Source organism: Crocodylus porosus, unplaced genomic scaffold (assembly GCF_001723895.1).
Source record: "Crocodylus porosus isolate Cpor-Errol unplaced genomic scaffold, CroPor_comp1, whole genome shotgun sequence".
Taxonomy (NCBI): Eukaryota; Metazoa; Chordata; order Crocodylia; family Crocodylidae; genus Crocodylus; species Crocodylus porosus.
In genome coordinates, this window is record NW_017728951.1 from 33,985,539 (window position 1) to 33,999,199 (window position 13,661).

General features: G+C 42.3%; 1 protein-coding gene across 2 annotated transcripts in view; it reads left to right on the top strand.

The window, feature by feature from the left end:
• ERCC6 (ERCC excision repair 6, chromatin remodeling factor) overlaps positions 1-13,661 on the top strand; it is a 76,125-nt gene that overhangs the window by 22,024 nt on the left and 40,440 nt on the right. For both annotated transcript variants that reach the window (XM_019555641.1, XM_019555642.1), the window contains exons 7-8: positions 5,287-5,445; positions 13,134-13,269. In XM_019555641.1, the coding sequence (XP_019411186.1) occupies positions 5,287-5,445; positions 13,134-13,269 (295 nt within the window). The remainder of the gene's footprint in view (positions 1-5,286; positions 5,446-13,133; positions 13,270-13,661) is intronic.

The following is a 13,661-nucleotide window of genomic DNA, read 5'->3' on the forward strand; positions in this document are numbered from 1 at the left end:
TTGGTTGTTGTTATATTATTATACAGCTTGGGTGTTGTTCACAAATAGATAATAGTTGGCTGTAGCAGTGCCCCGATAAAGATTCTTTGGGCCAGTACCGATGGCTGATTATTAACGAGCCATATTGGCCGATACCAATCCAATTGCCAATATGCAGCCAGGCAGCTTGGAGAGCAGCATCTGGCTGGTAAGTCTGGTGGGGGGGCGGGGGGCTTGGTAGGATAGGAAGGGGCATTGCGGGGCTGCAGATTGAGGCCCCCTGAAGTGGGAGGAATGGGGCTGGGGCAGGGTGCAGGATGGAGGCACACTTGTCTGGGGAGTGCAGGGGGGCAGCTTCCACTGCCGTGTGCACCCCCAGGGGAGGCATGGGGGGCATGTGCCCCCCTGGATCTGTGCGCGGGGTGATGGTGGGCTGCTGCTGTGGGCTGAGGCAGGGGGTGGCACTGGGCTCTTCCTAGTGGGGGGGGTGCATTTGGGGTGGGGCTCTTTCTCATTCAACTTCTAATTTAATTAGGATTTGAAGTGAAAGGCAAAACTATTTTAATTAATGAGGAATATTCTCCAGATGCAGCTGTCTCAGTTGAATATAAAATAAGGAAAATAGATATTTGTGTGGTGGGAAAGGTATGAGTCAGACTCTCCTTTGCTAAAGGATATGGACAAGTCCATCTTGAGAAACACGTTAGTTGTATTTAAGCCTTATTTGAGCATTTTATCAGGTCTAAATGTACTATGCAAGAGTATACAGTCTTCTGTAGCAGTTCTCCACTTCTGCCAGGGTACAATTACAGCCTTTTCATACATAAGCATTTTGTCCTGTCTGACGTTAAAAAACTAAGCAGGGCATGTCTGTCTTTCATTTCTGTGTTATAGTGGTATTAATATTGAAGGATCTCTTCAGATCATTCAACAGGAAAACCATCTCCCTTCCTGAAAGATTAACACTAGATCTTTCTAATTAGCTCTGCAGATAAGAAACTACTGGTTTTGTCCCATCGTTATTCAGAACTAAAGCACTAGCTATGAAGAGTACTTGAATAATGACTTGATTGAGAGGACCTCAGTGACCCAATACATAGTCTCCAATTGTTTATGCAGACGTACTGTAGAAATAATCATCATAACGTATGTATGGTCTGAGCAATCCAAAGGGAACTGAACAGAGGCAGGCAACTAAAAAGTAATCTTAGAGATGTAAGCCTCATTAATGAAGGCTATCCTTGTAAGTATGAGTCAGTTGGCAGAACTTCTAAGTGGTTAAAAACATCAGTGGAGTTGAATGATTTGTTTGACTTGTAAGTTAAATGCTGAAATCTCCAACGTATGAAGGCTCACAGTCTGTGGTTGTGTCTACATGTGCTATTTGTGCGCATTAATAAGCTCTGAAGCTTATTGCTCCAGAGTGTTGTGTTCTTGGGCACTGTTTGCATGTGCGCCTGGGAGTGTAGCACGTTGAACTGTGTCAGAGCGGCCCCAGCTAGCAGGGGGCCCAGGGGATCAGCCTGCTAGCCTGGAGCTGCTCCCCCTGGCTCAGCATAATGCAAAGGGACTGGGTGGGTCATGAGAGTGCTTCAGTGCAGAGCTAGTCAGCAGCCAGCCCCCACAATGAAGCACCTTCTTAGCACAATGAAGCTAGCTGGGGCAGTGTCTACACGTGTACTGCTGCTGAGTTTTTTACTTTGCAGCAGGATAGTACTTGTATTTACTATTCTGTACTTGTCTTTACAAGTACTATCCTGCTGCTGAGTAAATTAGTTTACTCTGGCCTAATAGGGGTGCACATGTAGACTTGTGATATTTACTGCACAACTAATTAGTCAACTGCACAGTAAACATCTCATGTAGACACACCCAATAAGTACTAACCTTTCATTTCTGAACAAATTTGAGTATGAAGATGTCAGTATATTTATGAGGCAGTGTACAGTAGCATATTCTAAGTCAGGGGTTGCCAACCAGGGCTACGCCTATCCCCAGGAGCACTTAGAAAGGATGTAGGGGGTACATGCAGGTGGGCAGAGATGGAGCATACCCTGGGGTGTGGTGGCAATCTCTCCCCTGGCGCCTTTGCATACTTTGCTTCTTACCTAGAGGAGGGGGAGGGGCGTTCTGGGCACTGCCAGCCTTACGTGGCACACTGTGGTGCCTCCCCGCCCCCCACCTCCTCTCTCTGTGCCCACTCCCTGGAGCAGGGCTTGGGGGAGCACAGGTAGTGGTGCCCCTCTGTAGGCAGAACATGCACTGGCTGGACAGGAGATGTGGGGCTCACACGCAGTGACTGCCACTGCCCTGTACTGCCACCACTGCCACATCCCACGCAGCTTTCCTGCAGCTGGTGACATGTGCAGTTCTTTGAGCTGCTGACAGGCCTCACATCTCACACGCCACCCGTCAGCAGCTCATGTGCGACCAGCCGTGGGAGTGGGGTGCAGCAGTGACAGCAGTGTGGGGTAGTGGCAGCCGCCACATTCAAGCCTCACCCTCCCAGCCGGCTGGGCAGCACATGTACAGTCCGCAGAGGGGCACCGCTGCCCTCGCCCTCCCGGCCCTGCTCCTGGGAGCGGGCACAGATACACTTCCCCCACCTTCTTGATCTGCACCCCCAGCCCCTTCACTGTCTCCCACCCTGCCCTTCCTCCCCAAACACACTTGTGTGTGTGTGTGTGTGTGTGTGTGTGTGTGTGTGTGTGTGTGTGTGTGTGTGTGTGTCCCCTGCCCGTTCAGCCACAGCAGGTACATGGCGTCGTGTGGCTCTTGAGGCAGTGGGATGCAGAGTCCAGCCCGCAGTAGCAGCTACCTCTGTGCTGTACGCAGATCTGGGGGGCATGCACCCTAAATCACCACCGGGGTGCACACAGTGGCAGGAACTACCCCCCCTTTCCCGCACCTCCTAGACAAACTGTTCTCATGGCTCCGTCCCGCACTCTGCCCTGGCTGTGCAGCGCCTACCTCTGCCCCAACCCCACTCCCTTACCATGGGGGCCTCGATCTGCCCCCTCTCCTCCCCGCCCCTTAAAACCAAGAAAATATAATTGGGTACATGAATTGAAACTGAGGTAGAAGGGTTACACTTGTTAAAAAAGGTTGAAAACCTCTCTTCTAAGTGATACTTTCTATACTAAATTGAATCTCAAATAGATTTGTTCCTGCTGCTAGAAATAGCTGATCTTTAACTTTTTTGGTAAGCCTATTAAGGTATTATTGTACTATTACTACTACTACAGCTTTTCTCTTGTGCTCTCAAGAAGGTGTAGCTAGATGAACTAACTTCATATTTCATGGTACAATAATGGGGCTAGGCGTCAATAGCAGTGGTGTAAGAACAGAACAAGAACTGCTGGGCAAGGTATTGTTTCCAGCCTTATTGTACAATTATCCAGATGTCTGTTTTTTCAGCCTAGAAGAGGACTCATCTACACTACTGAAATCTACTGTGTTGCAATAACTGCTTTTAGGATAGTGCTCCCCTGAGGCAATTAAAGAATATCTTTGTCCAAAGTGAAGATAAGGTTAAAACACTTCACTGTCCAACACTGAAGACAAGATATGCTGTAACTATGATGTTCCATGGCTGTAAAGTAATATGGTTACTTGGTTAACACAATGCAACCACAGCTATTCTGGGAAAGGCATTTGGTATTGTGTTTGGCCCCCCAGTAGTCTTCCATAGTAAAGACCAAAACACAGAAAATGTATGCATTGGTAACAACGAGGGGTGACAGGAGGGAGAAGATCAGGGTTAGGATGGTTATCTCAATATAGAATTCATAACTAAAAATGGTATTTGGGAATTTTTAGTATTTTTAACTGATATTTGTATAGAATTTGAAGATCGGTCACAATCATTGGATGAAGCCAAAGAGTCAGTATAACACAACAGAGGAATATTTTCATTGTTCCCTTGCAAAACAGCAGATCTGAAAAAGAGATGTGTGTGTGAGCTGCCACAGGTAAAGCAGAGAGATGAGGACTCCCTACCACTGCAAGGGTTGTTACAGTATACTCAAGAGAATCAAGAGATGTGAACATCTGTAGTATTACATGGACCCTTTCATCTTCTAAGATCTTTTTCTGTTTTTTTCACTTCTTCAGCTTTTATATGAGTACCTAGGAGAAGAACTGTGTCCTAAATTATTTTGCCTATCATTATATAGTTGAAGGCATTTACAAGGAATTTATAGACACAAGTGGCAGTAGGCAGCTGTGTTTCTAAGTATTCTTCATTCAAAGCATGACAAATGAATGACATAAAACATTGTAAGAAGCTACAGTATAATGAACTGTAAACATTCAAAATCCAATCTAGAAACTTACGTTACAGAGAAAATATAATCAGTAATCTTGCTTTTCCCCTGAATTTCCAAAGTCTACTAATGCTTCAATCTCTTTAATTTTTCTCTTTAAATTATTTATATTTTAAATCCATCTGTTTCTTAGCTTTCACCCTCTTCTTGATTTAACCTCATTTTCTTTAATACAGTATTATTCCTGCTTCTGATGCAGGTTATTAAAAATAAATAAATAAAAGTCTTAAAATCAATCATAGTCCAACCCTGCAATTCCCGCCTTTCCAGCTTTTAATCTTAACTGGTTTGCCGCTTAAGCTACATGTTGTAATTGGAGTCTGTTCTGCATTACTATTTTAATCTAGTTTCAGTCTTTCATTTTGAATTGTATTGGTATACTTACCATGTAATGCTCTCCTGCATCCCACTCAGAGAGAGATCTTGGTGCTCTGCCTTGGAAAAACTTTTTTTTGTCAGCTTTTTCTGTATTGGGAGAGGGTAAATTTTTTTTTAAGGATTTTCGGGTTATATAAAATAAACAAGCTTTGACTGACCGGATTGTTTATCTTGTTACAGAGCATAGAAACCCCAGTGTTTACAAACCGAAGTTTTCATTTCAATTAAGGTTAAATGTTATAACTTACAAGCTGCCTGTGCGTCCCCCTTTTTTGGAAAGATTAAAGCTTTGCATATTAGAGCAGTTTCCCAAGTTACTTCTAACAATATATTTAAAAATACATGAAATAAAAAACCCTCTAATTACCATGTCTATCAGTTTAATTAGAAATGTTTTAGCATTGCATGAAGAATGACTGTGTCACATATAATGTCTAAGTGCATCAAAAATGTATGACCTTGTAAATACAGCACTCATGTAAAACACACATGCAGCATGTTACTGTAACTAGTATTAGAACCTTGCCAAATGATTAATTCATGAGTACTTTCTGTTATGATGTGTATTATCAAACATTTGCCATCATCTTTTTCCTTGTTGTAGGTACCAGCAGACAGGTGTTAGGTGGCTCTGGGAATTGCACTGCCAGCAGGCAGGAGGAATTCTGGGAGATGAAATGGGATTGGGCAAGACCATCCAGATAATTGCCTTCTTGGCAGGTCTGAGCTACAGCAAGATCAGGACTCGTGGTTCAAATTACAGGCAAGTGCTCCTCTGCAGACTGTCAGTCTGTGGAGCTCAATTAATATTTCATCAGATGTATTGCTGGTGGAGGAGGGTCCTGTGAATTATTAATGACATTTCAATTACAATATTCCTTTAATTCTTTTAGTGGGGGACATCAAAGGAAAATTTTTACGAGACAATGGAGCTGTAGGGCAGGAAAAATTAAACATGTAACACTTTTAATGAATTCCAGGCATTGATGCTTCATTTTGCAGATGAGCCTCACTAGATATTTTGGGTCAATACAGTGTCTAAGGTTAGCTTCCACAAATGGATTGTTTACAAACTCAATTATGTTAATATCAATAGTTTACACAATATGGAATTTTAAATTAGATGCAATACCTTTAGTTCCGTTTATTAAATTTTACATTAAAATATTTGTTTTGGCAAGAGACCAGGTGAATGCTTTACAGGAAGTATCAAGCCTATTCATGATGAAAGTCAGAATTTCTGATGGGGGGGAATCATCCTTGCAATTTTTTTTAAGCCTGTATATAGATTTATATCAGCTTTTTCTCTTTTAAAAAATAATTCTTTAAGTTGACTGACTGTTCTTACTGCACCCCATATGCTCCTTCCCATATGGCACTGGGGAGTGTCTAAGATTTACAATTCCTTTTTAATCTGTAGATCTGTTAGTTTATCAGAAAATCTACTTTTTATGCATCCTGGAATTTATTAGTACATGTGTAATAGTACTAATAACTTCCAGATCTGTGGTACTCATTATCTGATCACCTCAAACTACCAAATGAAATTTACTAAAAGTTTAAATAAGTAGATGCGATTTTTTTTTTTAAATGTAAAGCATCATTATATAAAATATATTTGGCAAAGACACAAATATTAAAGTAATGCCTAATGCATAACATCTCTATCCTTATTATCCCTTTCCTTTCACAGAATTGCAAATGTTAGGTTTAATTTGACATTCCTGCACAACTGAAGGACCCAATTCTGCAAGCTGTTCCCAGGGGATGGATCACAGTATTTAGCTGGAGCTCCACTGTAGGCAGTGGTAGTCCCGGTGACACAGGGATCCATCTATGTGGAGTCCATTACAGGAATGGGGCGTAAGACTTCAGAGAGGCTCTTTCTCTCGGTCTGAATTATAGGAGAACTAAGGCAGCCAGAATATAATTATTTTATCTTTATTAATTCTAAATGTATGATTAGATCTTTGTTTTTCTTGGCCTGCATGCTTAGAAACATTTTTACCATGAACACTTCAGGGAAAGACGCTATTCCTAGTTTTTGTCTGTAAAGCATCTGCCTTCTATTGTTGCCTTGCATATAAAATGAAAAGTAAGAGCAAGTCACTTACCTACTTTGTCTGAGTTCCCTGGTTATGAAATGGACATGATAACACTGTCCCACCATAGGGAAGAGTTGTAAAGATAAATATTTTAAGGCCAGAGACATGTACTGCTGTAATGGGAACTGTATGTGTATGTTTGATATCCAAAAAATACAACTTTGGATATACTTTATGTTGGATTAATAAAACCCTGCAGACATTTTTGTTGCTTCAAAATAAGAAATTCCATGTTAATTGTCAGTGGGCAAGCTTCTAATCTCAGTGTTTCTTCTTTTCATAATGTGGCCCAAGGAAAGAAAAAAACTAGATGCAGTAAGGCAATTTTTTCCTAGGGTAAAACTATCAAATAAATTAAGATGTTTCTTTAACCAGCTGATGACTTATTTTGAAATAAAATCCACACAGCTAGAGAGAACAGAAAGTCATTGCGGCAGTCAGAGAAGAAAAAAATTACTTTGGATCGTATGATGCCATGATACCATATTTAATACCATATTTCTCAAATATAAAACAACCTTGATTATTATAAGACAACCCCCAAATAATTAGATTTTGTATGCAGAAAATATATACATTTGTTATAAATTTCCAGGTATAAAATCTACTTTTTGAAAACTTCCCTTGAATTTGTCCCCTTCTCACTGCTACAGCAAAGAAAATGAATCTGGGAGAGTCAGGTAGCCCCTTTGACTTTTGCTTCCCCTACAGCTCCTTCTCCTTACTGTCAGACCCTTCTCTCCCTGAGCACATGGAAGTGAGGAGCAAATTTGAAAGCAGTGACCTTGAAATTAAACATAGCTGTAGTAAATTTGTGTATAGTACCCATTGACTTCAGTTTATCTAGTATCAATTAATGTTACCTTTTTTCAAAAGAAGTGCTTTGGCACCTACTGATATATATAGTACAAAGTGGGTGCATCTACACATGTACTTTGCTGAGGAGTTGACTAATTAGCTCCTCGGTACAGCATTACTATTTACACATGTGCTGGTATTATGGCACAATAAATTAATTAACTCCACTGTAAGATAGTACTATGTACACCACACATGTAGACAGATTCACAGAAGTTTAGGGCTGGAAGGGACCTTGTGAGATTATCGGGTCTAGCTGTAGGCAGGAAAGACTGCTGGGGTCAAATAACCCCAGTAAGATGTGCATCCAGTCTCCTTTTGAAGATCTCCAGAGTAGGAGCCTGCACCACCCCCACTGGGAGTCTGAACCAATGACTGGGGCTGGCTGGGGCACAAGGGTTCCAAAGTGGGGGCTTTCTGCTGTCTAGATACATAACTCCACACGTTCGGCACGCTCATGGCCTGGAAGCTCACCCTGTCCCCCCCAACCCACACACACTTGTCTCCCAAGCCTGCTGCCAGCTTGGGCCAGCTCCATTCTGGCTTAAAGTGCTGCTGTCTCGGGTGCAAATGTAGATGCTGTGCCTGGGAGCAGTTCGCTTCAGTTCAAAGTGCTCCATAGTTCATCGTGTCATATGAATTGCACGTTTAGATACACCTACTGTGCATGATATTAATCCAAAGCCCAAGAGGCTTGTAAGTCGCATCATGATTTATTGGGCTGGTCCATAGCAGAGTCAACAGCATTTCAAGCCATAGTGACCCCAGAACTCAGCACTGCTCAGTATGTGTACTCCAAATACTGCCTCCTCAAAGGACCTATGTGCTAATCAGTCCCCCAGACATGACTGGAGTCAGATGTTCTTGTCACGAGTCCTGAGATGCTCCAAAAATTTATATTCAGATTTAGTGCAGGGCAACCTGGTTTGGCTTTACCTCATGGATGGCAGGGCCACACTAATCATGTGATAGGTTGAGAGAGGAAGTGACAGAGGGATTCTGGGTGAATTGTTTGGGGCCCTGTCTGGCAAACATCACCAAACATCTCAGGCTGGTAAAGAAATGGGAATCATTGGAAATGGGAGAGAGAAGCACAGCTCAGCTGTGAAAATTGAAGAGGAAGTCAAAATGTTTACGCTGTAATGGCTCGCTGTGACTTGAAAAAAGAGTTCGTGGTGAAGATAAATCGCTTGGAGAGCTATTGTCTCTCAAGCAAAGTAAAATATGAGTAGTGAGGTGAAAGCTATAGTTTTCCTGTAAGTAGTTTCCTTTAACTCAAGTGTCAAACTTGTCTGGCCCAATTGGTGTGGGACAGATCTGTGGGCCAGATATGGCTCATGGACCCCCTCCCCTCCGCTTTCTTCCCCAGCATACCTGATTCAGCAGCTGGTCTGGGGCCAGCTCTGTATGCAGCATAGATCCCTGGAGCCTGGAGCAGCCAGAATGGGCACCATGTGCAACACAGTCAGGCTGGAGCAGCAGCCATGCTGCACACATTGGCTGCCCCAGCCAGGTCACGCTGCATGTGAGAGAACCAGGATCCCACCCCACCCCACTCGCTGCAGTGCCCACCCCAGTAGCTCCAGGACTGCACGACACACAGTGCCTGTTCCAGCCAGTCTTGGACCGACTAGAGCTGGCACCATGTGCAGCACATGTCCCAGAGCAAGCACTGTGTGTTTTGTAGTCCGGCTGGGGTGGCCACTGCATGAAACATAGCTGTCACTCCAGCTGGACTGCGCTGCATGTGGTGCACATTTTGGCTGCTCCAGGATTCATGCCACACAAGCAGGTCCCAGACTGGGTGGAGCAGCCACCAGGTCAGATATGCTGTGGGCAGGGAACAGGGAAGGGGATGGGAGAGAGTCCATGAACCGATTCTGTGCCACAGGTGCACACTGTGCCTTGTTTGGAGTTTGCTCAGATCCAGGAGTAGCACAAGGGGCTGGGTGACAGGGCTCTGAGGTCTAGATCTGGCCCGCAGGCCATAAGTTTGACACCCCTGTTTTAACTAAAAAAAGAATTAAATGTGTTTAATTGTATTGGTGAAACTGGTCCTTGACTTCTGTAGAACTGAACAAGATGAGTTTGTAACAAAGATATTTCATAGATTTCATAGACATTAGGGCTGGAAGGGACCTCGGGAGATCATTGAGTCCAGCCCCCTGCCCAAAGGGCAGGAAGTCAGCTGGGGTTATAGGATCCCAGCAAGATAAGCATCCAATTTACTCTTGAAGGTGTTCAATGTAGGTGCTTGAACCACCTCCGCTGGCAGACTGTTCCAGACCTTGGGGGCTCGGACAGTAAAGAAATTCTTCCTTATGTCCAGCCTGAAACGGTCTTGCAGGAGTTTGTGACCATTCGACCTCGTCATCCCATGGGGCGCTCTGGTGAACAGATGTTCCCCCAGATCCTGGTGGTCACCCCTGATAAACTTATAGGTGGCCATCAGATCACCCCTGAGCCTACGCTTTTCCAGGCTAAAGAGTCCCATGGCTGGATTCCCCATTGTTTAAAGTCCATAACTTTGTAGACTAGACAAGGGATTTGCCAAAGAGCAGGTTTCAGCCAAGACCAGGACTGCATTTATGGTAACCATCTCTTGCCTTGAGGCAATCTCTGTAGATGCTGAAGGCTCAAATGTTGCTGACTTTACAGAATTCATCATATCCATGTCACTGGTTCCTTTTGGGGTGTACCATTTGGATAAAATCCATACACAATTTATTATAGAGGAAGGGCTTTTAATTATCCGATTGTGACAGTTAAAGTGCTGGTGAGCAGTATAGAAGCTCATAGAGAAGGGTATCACAGCTAGGGAGTTTAAAGCAAAAATGTTGAGATTATTTATCTCAAAGTCTGCCCTTAAGCGTAGTTCCTGTACTTTCAGAGGTGCAGAGCAACTAAAGTTTCTAAGCTTTGACGGTTATGATTTGAAGTTATGATTCCAGAGCCAAAAACAAGTTTGAAAGTGCTGACTGATAGGTTTTTTTTCTGGAATCCAAATATGATGCAAATGCCTTGGATATGAGTAGTCCTGCATCTCATTTGGGATTTTAGAGGCTCACACTCAGAACATGGATATAGAATACAGTCAGAGAAAGGGCAGGGGCTCACTTCCTGGACTAGGGAGCCCCACAAGATGGAATTCTCCCCAAAAGGCAATCCTGCCTGCCGCTTACATGCCCAAAAAACCTAAAATTATTCCTGACTGTTAGCTAGCTGTAATACTCTTAAAATGTGAACAAATAAAAGACTGGAGTGGAGTATGTCTGAGGTAGATTTTGCTGCCTGACTGTAGATATGAAGTTACTAATTTCCTACATTTCAGAATTAAAAACAGGATCATGCAATAGTGACCATAAAGTGTCTTGTTTCTCAAGAATTTGATTCCTTTTGTCTTTTTGAAAACTGATGTCCAGGGGTTGTGACTGAGAATTCTGGTTTGTTTCTTCCTCCTTGGATGTTTGTTGGTAATTCAGAAGTGTTTAAAGTATTCTTTTAAGTTTGCACAGTGATGATAATAGTTCTTGGAATTCATGCAGTATTTCAAGGCAAGTAAGCATGACCTGAAGACATAAGTCAGTGTGTAATTGTGGGTAAATATGCACGCTCATCTTATTCTTATGGTTCTATTTAAACATACAGAATGTTTTAACAGTAAACCAGAAACGTTTTGTATTGATTTTTTTTTTTCTACTGTTGAGTCATCTGTATTAGGGTTGTCCAATTAACAGTCCACAGGCCACATCCAACCCCAAAGAAATTAAACCATAGCCCCCAGGTTTCTGGTCTGGGTCCCACTCCCACTGCTTCTACTGGAGTCTCTGCGTTCTCCCTCCCTTCTGCATTCTGTCCCTGCTGCTGGGGGTGGAGTGGCCCAGAGCTTATGGACAGCCCATAGCTGGGAGGGTTTAGGGACCCCAGGGTGTAGAACCAAGGCAGCAGTGGTGCCAGTGCAGTCCAACAGAGGGGCCCACAGGATGCAGCATGATGCTGTACAGCAGTGGGGATGTGGAGTCAGGAGCACATGGCACCAACCCAATGCAGCAGGGGGACAAGCGGTGTGGTGAAATGTAGCAAGGAGGAGGGAGGAGACATAGATGTGGTTTGTGGCCCAGGTAGCATGTGACCTGCTCGGTGTGTGGCCATTCAGAAGCTGTTCTGTAGTCCTTCCCATGTTACTGTTCTCGTCTGGTTGGAGTACTTCCTGCTTGTTTCGTCACCCAGGATCCTGGTTTTCTCTGTTCAAAACCCCCCCTGTTTAAAACCCCCCAATTCTCTGATTTAAAAAATCCCAAATTTTCTGATTAAAAAATCCAAAGTCTATGATTTTCCAAAATTAAAATGAAACTATATATATAGGTAGCAGTTGAACACAAAGTTATATTGGTGTATTTACAATTTTAAAAAAAATTGGAAGCCTACCAGTGCATCAATCATTGTAATAAAATAAATTCTAAATACCTAAGTGTGTTGACATTTGGTATTGGTATATTTATCATGGAAAATCATACAAGATAAGCTTCTCCCTCTTCTCTCCTTTTGAAATAGAAATTTGCTCTGAATTCAGATAGGATATCTTCCTGGGGGATTTTGTTTTTAACAACATCTTCAGTCATTTTTAGACAGAAGGAAGAATCTTATAGGAACAAAGAAAAAAACAGGCAGAAGGCAGGGTAGGGTAGCACCTTAGAAACCAACTGGTTCAGAGAGGCATAAACTTTTGTAGGTGACCACTGCTTCATCAAAGGCTCTGAAGCGGGGGGCATTGGAGCCATTCAAGTTCTTATCTTAGTGCCAGCAATGGCATCCTCTAATGGTTTGCACAAATCATTCATCTATCCTGTCTCCTATCTCTATCTGTAAAATGGGGAGATAATAGTATTTACGGGGTATTGAGATTAGTTGCTTGAAAAGACTTTTAAAAATTTAACATGTTGCAGAATAATTGTCTGTCTGTAAGAAAATGAATGTAGGACAGGACCCAAATAATTGAACTCAGGAGTATTTTTGGTTTTAAAGTTGTATATATTTTATTATCAACATAAAACAACTTTAAAGTATAAGAAGTCATCTGAGAGAATGTAAAGCCCAAAGTCTTTCTTCCTGGCATGGTAGTGACAAAGTTGTGGACAGTTAGTTATTTTCTTTCTTCTAAGGGGATGACATGCATCCCAAATATGATTTGCATTACCACCATAGGAAGTTCCCTTTTATCATTTTGTTTGCAACTGTTTTCTTTCTATATTTATATTGATAAATGCATCCATTAATTGTTCAGCAGATGATTTCTTATAGCTGCTTCCCTTTCATCATGCTTCTTAAAAAATAGATTTTTGAAAAAGAAGAAAATGCCAATCAATGTCTATAGCTCTTGTACTGCACTTGAACTGTTAAGTGTGTATTCGGTTATTTTAATGGGTCACTTAATATAAAGTGTTTACCTCATGTTAATGTTTTACCTGACTGTTTTTGGTTTTTTTAGATACAAGGGGTTGGGCCCAACAATAATAGTTTGTCCAACGACAGTAATGCATCAGTGGGTGAAAGAATTCCACACATGGTGGCCTCCCTTTAGAGTTGCAGTTCTTCATGAAACTGGCTCTTATACCAACAAAAAGGTAACTGTACAAATGTGTTTATGTAAATACCAAGGGTTATATCTTTTTTTTCATTGTTTTTATATTCCTTGTCCTTTTTTTAAATTGTGTTTTATCCTAATAAAAAATGTAGTGTGATTGCATAGATTCTGTAATAAAGTAGACTAAATAAGCAGATGAATAGGATATGCTTACACTTCAGTATCCATTATGGCGGGGGCTGAAGTAGTTTTAAATGGGGTAGCTCAGAAACTGGAAGCAATCTAGTTTTGACTGTTTAGAGCAGGGGTTTCCAAACTGTGGCACGTGTACCCCTGGGGGTATGCGAGACATTTCTGGAGGCTATACGGGAGAAATTGTGTAATAAATAGCAGGTTTAATTTTCATTGTAATATTTTTTGGCATGTAAGGGA